General features: G+C 35.3%; 1 protein-coding gene across 2 annotated transcripts in view; it reads left to right on the forward strand.

The window, feature by feature from the left end:
- The window catches only part of LOC136027303 (RNA exonuclease 4-like), an 89,130-nt gene extending 76,565 nt beyond the window's left edge, over positions 1-12,565 (forward strand). For both annotated transcript variants that reach the window (XM_065704413.1, XM_065704414.1), the window contains exons 6-7: positions 3,634-3,736; positions 12,363-12,565. In XM_065704413.1, the coding sequence (XP_065560485.1) occupies positions 3,634-3,736; positions 12,363-12,494 (235 nt within the window). In that variant the 3' untranslated portion in view covers positions 12,495-12,565. The remainder of the gene's footprint in view (positions 1-3,633; positions 3,737-12,362) is intronic.
- Positions 12,566-15,066: the final 2,501 nt, after the last annotated feature.

The raw sequence follows: 15,066 nt of genomic DNA on the forward strand, positions 1-15,066 counted from the left end.
TTCGGTCAATAAAACGGAGAACTAGATATTTTATTTTACAAAAGAGCCATCTCCCCATTTTTTAGGATCATTGGTTTGTTAGGGTCACACTAAAAAAAAAAAAAAAAAAAAAAAAAAAAAAAAAAAAAAAAAAAAAAAAACCGCATCCGTCATCTTTATTGTGGTAAAAAAAAAACACATTTTGTATATTGGAGCTAGAAATCTTTACCGTAGATTTCTCTGATATGCTGAATCTGCTGATGTGATTTTCATTAAGATTCCTGGACTTTTAGGGGGTATTTCCCCCCTTTTTGAAAAATCAGGCAAATTTTCTCAGGCTAGTAACTTTTGACGAGTAATACTAAACCTTGTGATTTTCTTTAAGGTCACTTGACTTTTTGGGGATGTCCCCCCTTTTTTCCCAAAATCAGATATTTTTTTCGGGATTGTTACTACGAACTGTTTGACTACGTAAAATATTCAAACTATGTATCCACAGTGCAAAAAAAAAAGAGAAAAGGATGGTTATCCTCAATTTGTAATCGGTTAGCCACAAGTGAACAGGCTAGTCTGTGCTATTAAATGTATGTTTTAGATTGATTTCTCATAGTTCTGACTCCGACCTTCCTCAGTTCAAGCTACAAAAGCGTCTAACAGTATTAGGTAGTGTGATTTAATAAAACATAACTTTAACAACCAAATCCAGTCGTTTGGAGAGAATCCCAACTCGAACTTCGGTAGATTATTGGATCTAATTGGTAGATCCTCCAGATTAAATTAGAAATAGTCGTTTCCCCGATTTGACCATCTAGGGGGGGGGTTAATTTGAAAAATTGAGGTATTTTTAACTTACGATCGGGTGATTTGATCTTAATGAAATTTGATAATTTGAAGGATATCGTGTCTCAGAGCTCTTATTTTAAATCCCGACCAGGTCCGATGACACTGGGGGGTTGGAAGGGGAAACTTAAATCTTGGAAAATGCTTAGGGTGGAGGGATCGGGATGAAACTTGGTGGGGAAACCAAGCCCAAGTCCTAGATACGTGATTGACATAACCGGAACGAATCCACTCTCTTTGGGGGGAGGGTTAATTCTGAAAAATTAGAAAAAATAAGGTATTTTTAACTTACGAAGGAGTGATTGGATCTTAGTGAAATTTCACATTTAGAAGGACATCGTAACTCAGAAGTCTTATTTTAAATCCCGACGGGATCCATCGTCATTGGGGTGAGTTGGAGGGAGGGACCGGAAATCTTGGAAAAGGCTTAGAGTGGAAAGATCAGGATGAAACTTGGTGGGAAGAAAATAAGCACAATTCTAAGATACGGGACTGGCGAAACCGGACCGGATCTGTTCTCTTTGAGGGATTTGTAGGGGGGCGTAATTCGAAAAAAAGGAAAAAATGAGGTATTTATAACTTACGAGCGAGTAATCAGATCCTAATGTAATTTGATATATAAAAGGATCTTGTGCTTCAGAGCTCTCATTTTACATCTCGACCAGATCCAGTAACACTGGGGGGAGTTTGAGGGGGGAAACGTGAAAATTGAGGTATCTCTATCTTATGAATGATTAGTCGGATCTTAATGAAACTTGATATATAGAAAGATCTTATGTCTCAGATGATCCATTTTCAATTTGAATCGGATCCGGGTACATAGGGGGGGAATAGTAATCATGGAAATCGGAAATCTTGGGAAATGCTTAGAGTGAAGAGATCGGGATGAAACTTGATGGGAAGAATAAGTACGAGTTCTAGATACGTGATTAACATATTTGGAACGTATCCGCTCTCTTTGGGGGAGTTGGGGGGGGGGGTGTTAATTCGAAAAATTGGAAAAACTGAGGTATTTTAACTCAAGAACAGGTGACCAGATCTTAATAAATTTGATATTTAGAAGGAACTCATTTTTCAGAGCTCTTATCTTAAATTCTGACCACATCTGGTGACATTAGGGGGAGTTGGAGGGGAAACCAGAAACCTTGGAAAACGCTTAGAGTGGAGAGATCGGGATGAAACTTCATAGGTAGAATAAGCAAATTTCGTAGATATGTGATTGACGTAACTAGACTAGATTCGCTCTCTTTGGGAGAGTTAGTGGGGTGTCGTGCTTTGGCGAGTTTGGTGCTAAAATTGGTAGGTGTGTCAGGAACCTGCACAAATTGACGTGATAAAGCTGCTTCCCGATTCGACCATCTGGGGGGACGAAAGGAGAGGAAAAATTAGAAAAAATGAGACATTTTCAGCTTACGAGTGGGTGATCGGATCTTAATGAATTTTGATATTTAGAAGGACCTTGTGTCTCAGAGCTCCTATTTTAAATCCCGAGCGGCAATAAGCCTCTAATTATCCTTTTAAATCAATCTGTTGATTCTTAGAATTTTGTCAGAGCTCATGCCATAGGAGTTCTTGGCTCTTGGCTCTTCCGACCTCTTTGCAAGTGCCATATGAGCCCTTAGCTCTTTTATGATTTAAATGCTGAATTAGGACAGGTAAAACTGTGAGCTTTTCTATAACTGTTTTCTTCTTAGAGGTTGACAGCCACTCTTCCCATAATACCCTACTGCCTACAAAGACAATAGTTAAAATACATAGAATACTTTTGGACTAAGATTTAAGATGAACTTGCACATTGACTATCTGACTATCTAAAAAAGGTGCTTCACTTTTACATTTTTTTTTCCAATCTGAAGAGTCTTGGTATCCCACCTAAGGTTTTAATATCTGTATACCGATAATTGCGTTAGCCCTTCTTTTGAATATGCAAATCCAGCTTGGCATCCAGGGCTTACGAAAGTTCAAACAGACAGAAAATTATGCTTGGACACAGCTACTCAACATATGATAATGCACTGAAACAACTGAACTTGAATTTACTTGATAGTCGTAGACATGAGTTGGCATATTGGTTTGGATTCTTTTTTATTCTTCAACTCATCGTGGTTTATTACCAGACCTTGATAGCCCCCCTACTGATGGACCAGGACCAGACACTAGACTCCGACAAAAAATTACCTATAATTAATTACTTCCAAAGTGTCTAGTACGGAGAGATGTCGTAAATCATTTGTCCATTTTTTTTTTTTACTCGGTATTTTAATAATGTCACTGGAGGTAGTATTTAATATTTGATGTAGTTTATTTCAGAGATTTCCCTTTAGGTGTTTTTGAACTTATTTTTATGTTGAGCATTATTCACTTTACTGTGTACATGACGTACTCAATTTAAAGTTTTAATTGTATAATCTGTATAATAAATGGTCACTGTTTCAAATATGAACCGTGTGACCTAACTCTTGAAATATATAAATTCTATTTACGATTCGTTTTAATCTCTTGACCTTTAAGTCGAACTTGCTACTATAAATTTTTGATGTTGCTGTTTTTATTGTTGTTGCTTTTTTCATTTGTTTTTTGTTGTTTTTTCTTGATCCTTGTTTTGCTTTGTCCTTTTTTTTAACATGGACATGCTCAGGTTAGCTCCATTTATGTGGTGAACAAATATGCTATATTCTATTCTAAAATTCAGTTTAATTACTTTTATGTATTTCTCACTTAGAAATTCTGACTTGTCTGCTTTTCCTGTATTTTGTTCACATTCAGCTTTGAAAGTGGTGAAATATGGAACTGAAGTCTCACTTTCCATTGTAGGTATAAAGGCTTCGTCTCCCTGTTTGATGGTCGTACTCCAAGTTTAAAGAATTTGACTGCCAAATTGCTTGGGATTAATATTCAAACAGGAGAACATGATTCCGTAAGTTAATTTCGTTTATTCTGTTTTCACTTAGAAACCTTTCAACATTTATGAGTGGAATAAAATTATGAAGCTATCATAAAAACGTTTACAAGTGGCGAAGTTCTTGGAAAGTCCGGCATTCGAGTAAAGTTTTGCTCATGAGAGGTGAATGGTATGCTTTGAAGGGGCTTTTTTGTGATCAGCGTTGCCGGGTTGACATCATTCTTGTAAAAAAAAGAAAAGAAAATAAGATGTTTCCGAATTGAATTTAAAGAAGCTTCTGTCAGTAAGTTGATATTTTGGAAATTTTTAGCTTTTGTCAGGTTAAAGGAGACCCAGAGCAGTAAAGGTCCCATGAAATATAGCAGTGCAGTATGAGCAAAATCCAGTAAAACATTATGGACAAATTTAAGTATTTTTGTTTTACCTAGCTATTGCCTACATGGGTTTATGATGATAAAAAAAAAATCAAGCCCACCAATATCAGTGGTTTCCCTCATAAATTTAATTGAGTCCAAGCATCAAGTCTGTGCATTTGTGTTGCTAATCTTGACGTTTCGCAATGGCAAATTGGTAGTTGCTGTTTAAATACCCAAAAAATTATGTATTGACGAATTTCAGCGGTGACTAAACGGAAAAGCAATGAGTTTTCAGCGCAAAGGCGGTCATGGGGAGTGAGTAATTTTAATATAAGTTGACCTTGGGGTTGAATTTTGTAAGTAAAATGGTTAAGGAGTTAAAGAATACGACATTGGACTTTACATTCCCTACAGGCGATGCCGATCTCTATTTCATGGCTCTTCATCCAGTAAGTGCAATGGGAGGGGGGGGTAGCCATTCTGTGCTTCTGCATACCTTTCCTGTTTACCTTTCTGATATTTCTCCAGGTACCCATTTAGAGCTGGGTCGACTATTGCTGAGCTTACAGAACCATGCCAATGACCCCGTTCCAAACGAAATAACCAGCCACATCAGGACTCGAACTCCTGTCCCGAAATGTCAAGCTTAGCGGCCTAACAACTTGGCTAGGACTGGCTCGATAACCACTTAGCTCGATAAAGTAATATACGTTATTGAATATCCAGAATTTTATATTAATGAACCGAAAGGTAATTATGATTGAAAATCGTGCCATCTTTGAATCAGCATAAAACTTTTCTTTTGTCTCTCACTTTTCTTCAAAATGACTTCCAATCTTGGAGTGAGAGTTGCCATTTAGAAGATTCCTGCTGTAGTTAATATTATCATGCTTAAACTAGATATTTAAACATGAGCTTCTGAGCCCAGGCTGCTCCCCGGAGTCTCGTGATTTTTATTAATTATTTTTATGCTTCTCCTGTGGCTGACTTTGTTGTTGTGACCCTCATATCCGGAAGTAAATTTCTGGTTGGGCCTGTTCAAAGGCTATTTTTTATAAATTGTAAAGCTTAAAATACCATGCCTGGAATTCACTAGATGTGTTGACGTACCGTCTTCCTGTTTTTTATTGTTTTATTTTATTTATTTTTTTTTTGCCTTAAGAGGAAATGGTTTTTTCTCAAGAGTGAAAATGGCTTTCAGAACCTAATGGCATCAGGAAGTCCTTTATTGGAAAGAAGATTGCTTGAAATTGCATTTATGGCTGTTTCCGATTTTCTTTTCTTGTCTAGTCTCTAACTGGTTCTTTAAACTCCCTACTAGTCACTTAATGGATTTTCGACTGAATTAGATTTCCTCGCAAATACGTGTTTAGTTTAGACTCATTTTAGCTGAATCTAGTTCAAGAATGATAAAATGGAATTTACAGCACAAAAAAATAAAAAAAATAAATAAATAAAGTACTCGCACTTAAAGAGAATTTTCAAGTAAATGTTTAAACTTTGTAAATCTAGATCAACGCTGTTTAATTTAATCTAGCATATTAAATGTAATAAACTACCCTCCAATTTTCCTCTTTCTTGTTAATAATTGACTTCTTAATTATTTGTTAAGTATTATGGTCAGGCTATAATATATTAATTGTAATCTCCTTTTAAGCATCTAATGTTTTTACCATAAGGACATCGGACCACGACTGCATATTGATCAAACAGTTCGTGGTAACGAACTGTAGTAAGGAGCGACACTGCTCAATAGTAAACGTAACTCTAAAAAACAGAATTTTGATACTAATAGATACATCAAAAGAATCAGATTATTATGTTGATTTTAAATATATAAGTTTCATTAAATTTAGTCTTACTGATAAAAAGTTACGAGCCTGGGAAAAGTTGGCTTGTTTTGGAAAATAGGGGAAAGCACCCCCTAAAAATTATAGGATCTTAACAAAAATCACATTATCAGATTCAGCGTATCAGAGAACCCTACTGTAGAAGTTTCAAGCTCCTATCTACAAAAATGTGGAACTTAGTATTTTTTGCCAGAAGACCGATCACGGGTGCGTGTTTATTTGTTTACCTTTGTTTGTTGCATCATCTCCCTTATCATTTTCTGAAAGTTCCAGATAAATATGCTTAGTCTTAGTTACTTACAGCACTTGCCCTGAAAACTTTGGGGAGATTGACTTCCCCAAATACATAAATACTAGACCTTGCAGTAATGTTTAATAAAATAGCTATCTTGAAATTTTGATCAGATTTGTTTTGGGGAATGATGGGCTTAGGGAGGGGGCTGGTTGTCCTCCATCACTTTTGACTCTTTAAAGAGAACTAGAACTTAACATCTCCAATCAAACGAGCCTCCTCTAAAGTTTACATGACCACCCCTTGGATGAAAACCCAATATGCTCCCCGGGGTATATCTTACAACCTTTTCCCTCAGACTCTGAGGAATTGTGAAAACCACGATAGCCTTGTTATGTGATCTTCGGACTATTTTCTAAACAAATGGCTGTATCAAATTTTCTATCGGATGCATTTGGGGAAATTAGGACGTGTGGGGGGGGGGCATTTGCCCTCTGATCTCATTGACTCTTAAAAAGGGCAGTAGAACTTCTGATTTCCAATCCAATGCGATAAGAACTTTATATGCCCCCAGGGTACAACTTACAACCCTTGCCTTGAGAGCTGTTGGAGGTGATGTCATTCTCAAAGACATATATACTGGACCTTTCAAATACGCTGAACAAAAATTTTAGTATATTTTATCAGTTTCATTTCTTTATTCAAAGGTGGCTATTTTCAGGTTTGACATATCATCTAAAGCAATTTCTGCTCCTTAACGTTTTTATTTTAATTTATAGAGAATTTAATTTTTGGTTTAAAATAGAATGTTATTTTCCCAGCTTGGCCGTATTTCAAATAAATTATTAAAACAAATTACGTTTAAGTCTTAGGCTTCGGACTCCTTTTGATAATTATTGTAGCTCAATCACTCACGACAAATGTGTTAAATGAATAGATGAAATTGAAAATTATTAATATCGTTTCTAAAAAAAGGGGAGTTCCTATTGGCTTTTGGAATAATTTGACGAAAACCGTATATAAAAGAGATAATTAGAGTGAGTGTAGTAATTATAGAGACGTAAGCTTGACATCTGTTGGAATCAAATTGCTTAGGATACTGATGCTTTCGAGACTAACGGTAGCAACTGATAACCTTTAAGTAGAAGCATAATGTGGTTTTAGGAAAGGGAGAGTTTGTGTTACCGAATGTTCATGCTAAGATTTGTAAATAAAAAATATTTGCATCGTCAGACTCCTATAGTCCTGTGTTAAAAGATTTTAAACAGGCAGGTGCTGTATAAAAGTAGAAAGGATTTGATGAATGGTCCTTATACTTGTATGTTACACCAAAGAGTATGGGAAACTGGTTAGAGCCTGATTTTCAGCGATTTGACATAGGAAACAAGAAAAAAAAACAGCAGTACTGCTTTTACTGCAGCCTCTGGTTCCTTCATTAAAAAAGCGTAAACTACTACTTCTACTACTAACAACTTACTGTAGTACTAAGCCACCGGAGGCCAACACAGCTAAGTGCGATCTTCCTTCATCTCATCGATTCAAAGCCTCCCTCTTCACAGCCTCTCAAGAGTTCTCATTTCCCTTAAAACTTTCCTTACTACATCCTCCCACTCCATTTGGGGACGACCTGATTTTTGTTTGGCAATAGACGGTTGGCCGACAAGGATTGTCTTTGGCAATCAATCCACTTTCATCTGCAGAACGTGTCCTAGCCATATCAAACTTTCTCTCATTATAGCCATATAAAGTGAGATTGAGACAAATGTTCCCTACAGCTTACTGTTTGAAATACGAGTCAGTCGGATACCGGTTGGTCGGGTAAAAAAGTTCAATACTTCAACGAGTTGCGAAATTGAGGATATTGTTCGAAATTTTGTAGGGTTAGAACTGAAATTACTTTGCAAGTCGTATTTAATCAGAACTGTTCTCTTTCAAAAATTTTCGAAACTCAATTTTATTTTTCTAGACCAAGGTTAACTTGGGAAACCTTTGCAGTTTAAGCAGCATCTTAAGCTGGTACCAGAGAGAGAATTTGGGGCTCCTTACCCCTGTACTTTAAAGTGCATGAAAAGAGGATAATCTTGCAGTTTTGAATAATCAACTTTTTAAAAGACTTAATATGTCTAAGAACTTTTTTTTGCTAAAAATAATTTTAGAGCAAAATCATAGTTTAGGAACTTTTCACTGTCTCGGAACACTTCAATCTAAGAGGCTTCGGACCATTGAAGGAATCCGATGGACAGACTTTGTCAGCAATGACCGCCTACGAAGTATGACTTCCCAGTCACCCTTGTCACACCAGGTTGCCCAGCGGACACTTCGTTGATTCGGGACTCTTTCACGACTGCCTGCCGACACTCCGGCTCAGTTTCTTTACGACTTTGAACCAATCAGTTGTGTTAAAAAAACAACCTTTTCAAGACTTAATATCGCAATGTTTCTAACTCTTTACAGGTCTCATCAAATTTTCTGAAAGAAAGAATAAGACATGCAGAAACTTCGAAAGTAGCGCTTACTGAATTTTCTTGGTGGCAAATTTTAAATTGTCCGAAAACCATCAGAAATTTCAGGACAGTCTTATTCAGCACCGAAATTTTATTTAGAAAGCTTTCAAAATGACAAGCTCCCTATACCTTTGAATTTTTTATTTCTAGAACATCTTTTTAACTTCCCCAGCAATTTTGTTATATTTAAAGAGGCGTCTGAGGCTTGCTGTAAAAGTGAATAAATGAATATCAAATGCGCCTGTATTTCAATGATAAACGTTTTACAAAACAGGCAAGAGAATTCATTGGAAAACAACACATTTTGTTAGATTTTACAGTAAATAATTTCCCAGCAGACGGCAGCAATCCTATTCTAATTTTGGAATTTGTATTTTTTTTTTCTTTTTTACGATACACTTCGAAATATCGTTTAGTTCTTCGGTATCTTTCGTTTGATTTCCATGAATTCTTTTTTCCCCTTTAAATCTATGACATATATATCTATATATAAAAATGTAATGTCTGTCATTCTCTCCGTCTGTTACACTATCTTCTATAAAAAAAAAAAGGAAAAAAAAACCTGAAAAATCAAGAAGAAAAAGAAAGCTTAAAAAAAGAAGAAAAAAATTGAAAAAAGGTAAAAAACTAAAAAAAAACTAAAAAGAATATATACATGTAATATATATATATATATGCTAGCTGGCACGCAGCAGGCTTCTATATATGGATTCTCATTGTCCCTTGTGTTCTGAATCCCGGCAACGCTGTGTCATTTATGGATCGAATTGATGACGTAAATTGAACTTTCCTAATCTTGCCCTTTCTCTTTGAGCCGCAAGCCTGGTTTTGCGTTGCTCTGGTGTTCCCTTTTTGGTGACTTTGTAGGATAATTATACACGCATTGCTTTTTTAATACAGAGATACGCCTTCTTTTTTTACTATCTCTATTAGCCGCAAGCCTGGTTTCGCGTTTCGAACATAACGTCATTTATAGATTTTTATCTTTTAAAACAGTTTTTCCTTTTTTAAGTTTTTTTATTTTTATATTTTTTTTTGACGTCATATTTTAGTTTTTATCTTTTTTAGTTTTTTCTTTTTTAGTTTTTCTTTTTTTTTCTTTTTTTTTAGTTTTTTATCTTGGCTGCCAGAATCGCTCGTTCACTTAGCCATTTATGATTTTTATAATTAGTTAGAATATTCGGAAATACCTTTTCAAGCAATTCATTTTTGGACGTCACTAAATTACAGAATTCAGCAGGCAGTTGTATACGTCGCGAAATTGAGTTTACTGGGAGCTTTCCGTTTCCAATTGCCATCAATTGATCTGAAAATATTTCACCAGAGTCATCGTTTTGCAATCGGACACGCATATTTATAGATAATTTTAATGTCTTTACGTGTGCCCATAAATTAGAATTTTTCAGGCAAGCATTCGTTTCGTCCGCAGGGGTTGATCTAGGTATTATAGGTAAGGTTTGCCTGAAATCTCCCGCAAGCAATATTAATGTGCTGCCAAAGGGTTTCGAATTTCCTCGCCAATCTTGCAATGATCGCTCCAGAGCCTCGAGCGATTTTTTGTGTGCCATTGTGCACTCGTCCCAAATAATAAGTTTGCATTGCTGCAATACTTCACCGATCCCAGATGATTTGGAAATATTGCACGTGAGAGTTTCTGTAGAATGCAAATTCAGAGGCAATTTCAAAGCGGAATGAGCAGTTCTCCCACCAGGCAGCAAAGTTGCGGCTATTCCGGACGACGCAATAGCCAACGCTATGTAATTTTTTGATCGAATTGATGCCAGAATCAATTTTATCACCAACGTTTTACCAGTACCTCCTGGCGCATCCAAAAAGAAGATTTCCCCAACGTTGTTATCGACACAATGCATTATCTTATCATAAATGTCTTTTCGCTCAGACGTTAACTTAGAAGTATTATTTTGTACATACGACAATCGATCACTCGTGTGGTAACTTTGTTCACGATCCAATTCTACACATGTCGAAACAGCAGCTTTACGATTAGGTGAAGGCATTCCCAAATCATGAAGAGGTATGTTTGCCTTACATAAGCACAAATCTTCAATAATAACTAAAGTGTAGTTATAAATTTCTGATGTAAAATCAAAGGTCATATCTGTCGTCTTTAACCGTTTTCGATGGAGTATATCCTCGGCCATTTTCGATTTACATTTCCCCCATAACTCTGTAGGAGCTGAAGGAGAGCAAGTTGTTAGTATGATTCCAAACAATGCACGAACTTGACTTGGAGTTGACGTTTCGCACCCGTCATTGATGCAGTTATCCCAGTGTTGGTCATTCTCCAATAAATTCAGAACTTGATATTCACTACGGTAAGTGACATGTATAGTACCGTTTACAGTTCTCAAATACTTAAAGAACGTTGGACCGGGTACAATCACCAAAAGCAAGCGGAGAAAGAAGCATTCATGTTGATTGGGGTGAATGGTGTAGAGTCTTCCTATCGTGGTATCTTTGGAGATGGTAGGTTGGCCGTCGACTGACTTACCCTGTTTTCGACGTTCATATGATTTATTTTTAGCATTCCACGTGTAATACGAAGGCACTTCAGTATACACCAGTTTGTTTTTTTTTACATAAGTTTCATCAAGTTTAGTCTTACCTGTCAAAAGTTACGAGCCTGGGAAAGTGTGTCTTATTTTAGAAAATAAGGGGAAAATACCCCCTAAAAGTCATAGAATCTTAACCATCAAATTCACCGTATTAGAGAACCCTACTCTAGAAGTTTCAAGTTTCTATCATACAAAATGTGGAATTTTGTATTTTTTGCCAGAAGAAAGATCACGGACGCGTGTTTATTTGTTTTTTTTTTCCTTTTGTTTTTTTTCGTTTTGTTTTTTTTTCGTTTTTTCCTTAGGGATGATCGTATCAACCCAGTTGTCCTAGAATGTCGTGAGAGGGCTCATTCTAACGGAAGTTAAAAGTTCTAGTGCCCTTTTTAAGTGACCAAAAAATTGGAGGGCACCAATGCCCCCTCCCACGCTCATTTTTCTCCCATGTCACCGGATCAAAAATTTTGAGATAGCCATTCTGTTCATATTAGTCGAAAACCCAATAACTATGTCTTTGGGGATTACTAATACCACCACAGTTCCCGGGGGAAGGGCTGCAAGTTACAAACTTTGACCATTGTTTACATATTGTAATTGTTAATTATGAAGTGTACAAACGTTTTCAGGGGGACTTTTTTGTGTTGGGGTGGGGGTTGGGTTTGGGCTGTCCCCTCCTCAACGCCACGCTCTTTACGCTAAAGTTTTGTTTATTGTTTTAAAAAGTAGAGTTGTGATAAAGAGTCAAACTTTAGCGTAAAGAACGCGGCGTTGAGGAGGGGAAAACCCCTTTCATATACGGAATAATTTCTGTTCGGTTCAAGTTTTAATGTCGCTCCTTACTTGCAGTTAAAAAACTTGTTGTTTTTTTTTTTTATTTAATAAAAATATCAATCGATCTTCCTCTTTGTTCAGTCGAATCTTTCCGTTTCTGTCATGTGTGTTTACCTGTTTGGATTGAAGTATTGATGAAAACAGTTGGATCTTTCGGCAGCCATTATGCACAAGCCGTTTTGCATTAAATAAAACATGGATAGAAGTAGGATCATGGACAGAAGTATGACCGAAAATCTTCAAAATCAGTTTATGAGGCTGTTTTGAAGTGCTCATTTTGATTTTCTTTCAGGTACAAGATGCTCAAGCAGCTATGCGGCTCTATACCATGTTCAGAAAACAATGGGAAACTGATATAAAAAACAAGAAACCGTCGAAGAAAAATCCGTCGGAAATTAAGAAAAAGAAAACAGTTGATGAATAGATCTTCTATTGTATCTTAAATTATTAATTATACTTCACAATTTACTTTTCAAAGAATTACGTGTAACGGAATGTTTTGGCTTATAAGAATCCTCAAGGCGCATCCTTGTTAAGGCTTGTTCAAATTATACTATATTATATTAAGATTATACTAATACTAAGATTTAACTAGGGCTAATGTAGCCAATCAGAATTTTGTTGAATTTTTTAGCTAGTTAGAAAGTTCTATAAAAATCGGATTGATTCAAATTACCGCTTATTTAATCTCGGTACTAGTAAAAGCTTGTTATGAATAGACTTCTCTGTTTGTTCATCTGCTTATAAGAATCCGATTAATTTTTTGACTCGTTCATATTTTTGCTGGTTAAAAGTTAAATCTTAGTGATTTTTTTTTAATAAGATATACAACATAAGTTTTGTTTTAGAATATGTATTGACCTTTCTAATCGTAACTAATGAAAATAACGACCCATGATCTTTATTTTTAAACAAGAAAAATTTGATCTTTCTGGGAAAGAAACAACTAAAGATTACTAAATTATTTTCAGTTCTAGTCAAGAAATTCTTCAACCTGTTTACTAAGGTAAAGAATTATCTATGTCTATCCTGGAAATAATTTATATTTAATAGTTTACTCGTCTTAAGAGTATGCCATTCTCCTGAATTTAACATTAAGTTGGCCCATTTGTTTGTTTTCTAAATAGTCTGAAACAGTATAGGATAGAGGATAAAGATCCTCCAGAGCCATTGCTGGCGCATAGGCTGTCGAATCGGCGATTCGGTTGCGGGGTCTTTTCCACAAAGTCTGATAATCTGACACACGGTTGGTAAATATTAATGCACAAAAAAATAGAAGAGTTTAGCAGCGTCGGATTGAATAGTTGAATGTTTGTCGGTCTTTCGTAGTTAGAAGAGTGTGTTTTATGCTGCCATTTTTTTTTTAGTTGCCGAAACAGTATACTACTGTAACTATCAGAAAGAAGGCTCTTAAAACTAAGTTATTTGAAGATTTATGATAAATATTTAGGATTAAGGAAGAAGATTTATGAAGATTTAGGATAAGGGTAGGAGATAGGCAATCCTTTGCGATTACTCCTCCTTTTTTCTTCCCCAGTGGGTGGTCAACAGGGCGTAGCTTTATAACCTCCTGAAAACCAGTCATTTTAAGGAGATCTGGATTTTGTACTTGGACTTCAGTAACTGCAATTATATCAATGTGGATAATCAAATATATCAATATATCAAATAAAAGATAGACTATACTGAACTACTTCGTAAAGCTTGTTTTTGAACGGAGAAACTGATTTACGACGACTTCATCTTGAAAACAACGAAACCATATACGGAGTAAAATAAATACAAATCGTGTCAAAAAAATTAGTTTCTTACTTCCTGTCACTTGTATAAAACATTTCTCAGTTTTATAACTTTTATGGAACTCTCTGGAAGTTTTCAATAATTCTAATGGCTATCTTAAGTGTATCTTAAGGTACTATGTACAGTGAAAATTAAATTTTATTGTTTGAATTGGTTAAGTTGAAGCTTACACAACCAAATGTACTTTATAATATTAGGAAAAATCAAAAATTCCATATACATCAATTTATTGGATTCCATATTCACCATTTACAGACTTCCATGTAGAGCAATGCAGTTTTGGTAGTAACAATCGCCAAAGTAAAGAAATTAAAAAATCGCGGGCGAAAAATCAGAAAAAACAACCTAAAAAGCTATGGCGCCAAACATTTTAAAAAGGCTTGCCTTTGAAGGTGTAGTAGTCTTCAGAAATCAACTGATGATAGTGTTTGAATTTTTACCGGTGAAAAGCGTTGTCAATTAATTTTGTTTATTTATTTTCATGGTTCAAAATGGCAATACCGACGAAAATTCAAATATGATGCTACCCTAAAAAAATTAATAATTTTGAAACAACTAAACAAAAAGAAAACTGGGGGAAATGTGATTTTTAGGTACAAATAGACTTAAGATATATTGAAGGGAAAAAATTTTTATTTTGAAACCCTTATTTTCTATTTTTGTGACATTTTTTTTATTTTTATGATAATTTTCCCAAATCAAGCGTATTCATTTCATTTATTTTCTGTAGATAGGGGATTATCATACTGTCTTTTTCTGTCGTTACTCCTATTTCCATTCCTTTGAATTCCCTTCAATGTAAGATGCCTTGTCAGACTACAATAGGTAGAACGGCTTAACATCTTGTCTTAATTAGAAGATCTATAATTAGCTTTATAGATTCTCACCAAAAACGGCTGGATGGTTTCAGAGAAAACCTTTCTTCCTTGGAATTTCTTTGAAATTGAAAAAATATCTTTATTTGAGATAAAAGGTGGACATATTTAGGGGATCGTAGAAACATGTATTCCAAGACTTCACTGAGTTACAAAAGTTCATCTTAAAGATCTTCGTAGCATTCTCGTGTTAATTTATTTTAGCATTAATTTTAATCAATTTTGATTTTAGTCATTTAATACTAATTAATTATTCTCGTGTTTTGTTAATTATATTTCTTTAGTGGAAGTAAAAGGTTGTTGGAACTTAAAACAAAGTAT

The sequence above is a fragment of the Artemia franciscana genome, chromosome 5 (genome assembly GCF_032884065.1).
Source record: "Artemia franciscana chromosome 5, ASM3288406v1, whole genome shotgun sequence".
Taxonomy (NCBI): Eukaryota; Metazoa; Arthropoda; class Branchiopoda; order Anostraca; family Artemiidae; genus Artemia; species Artemia franciscana.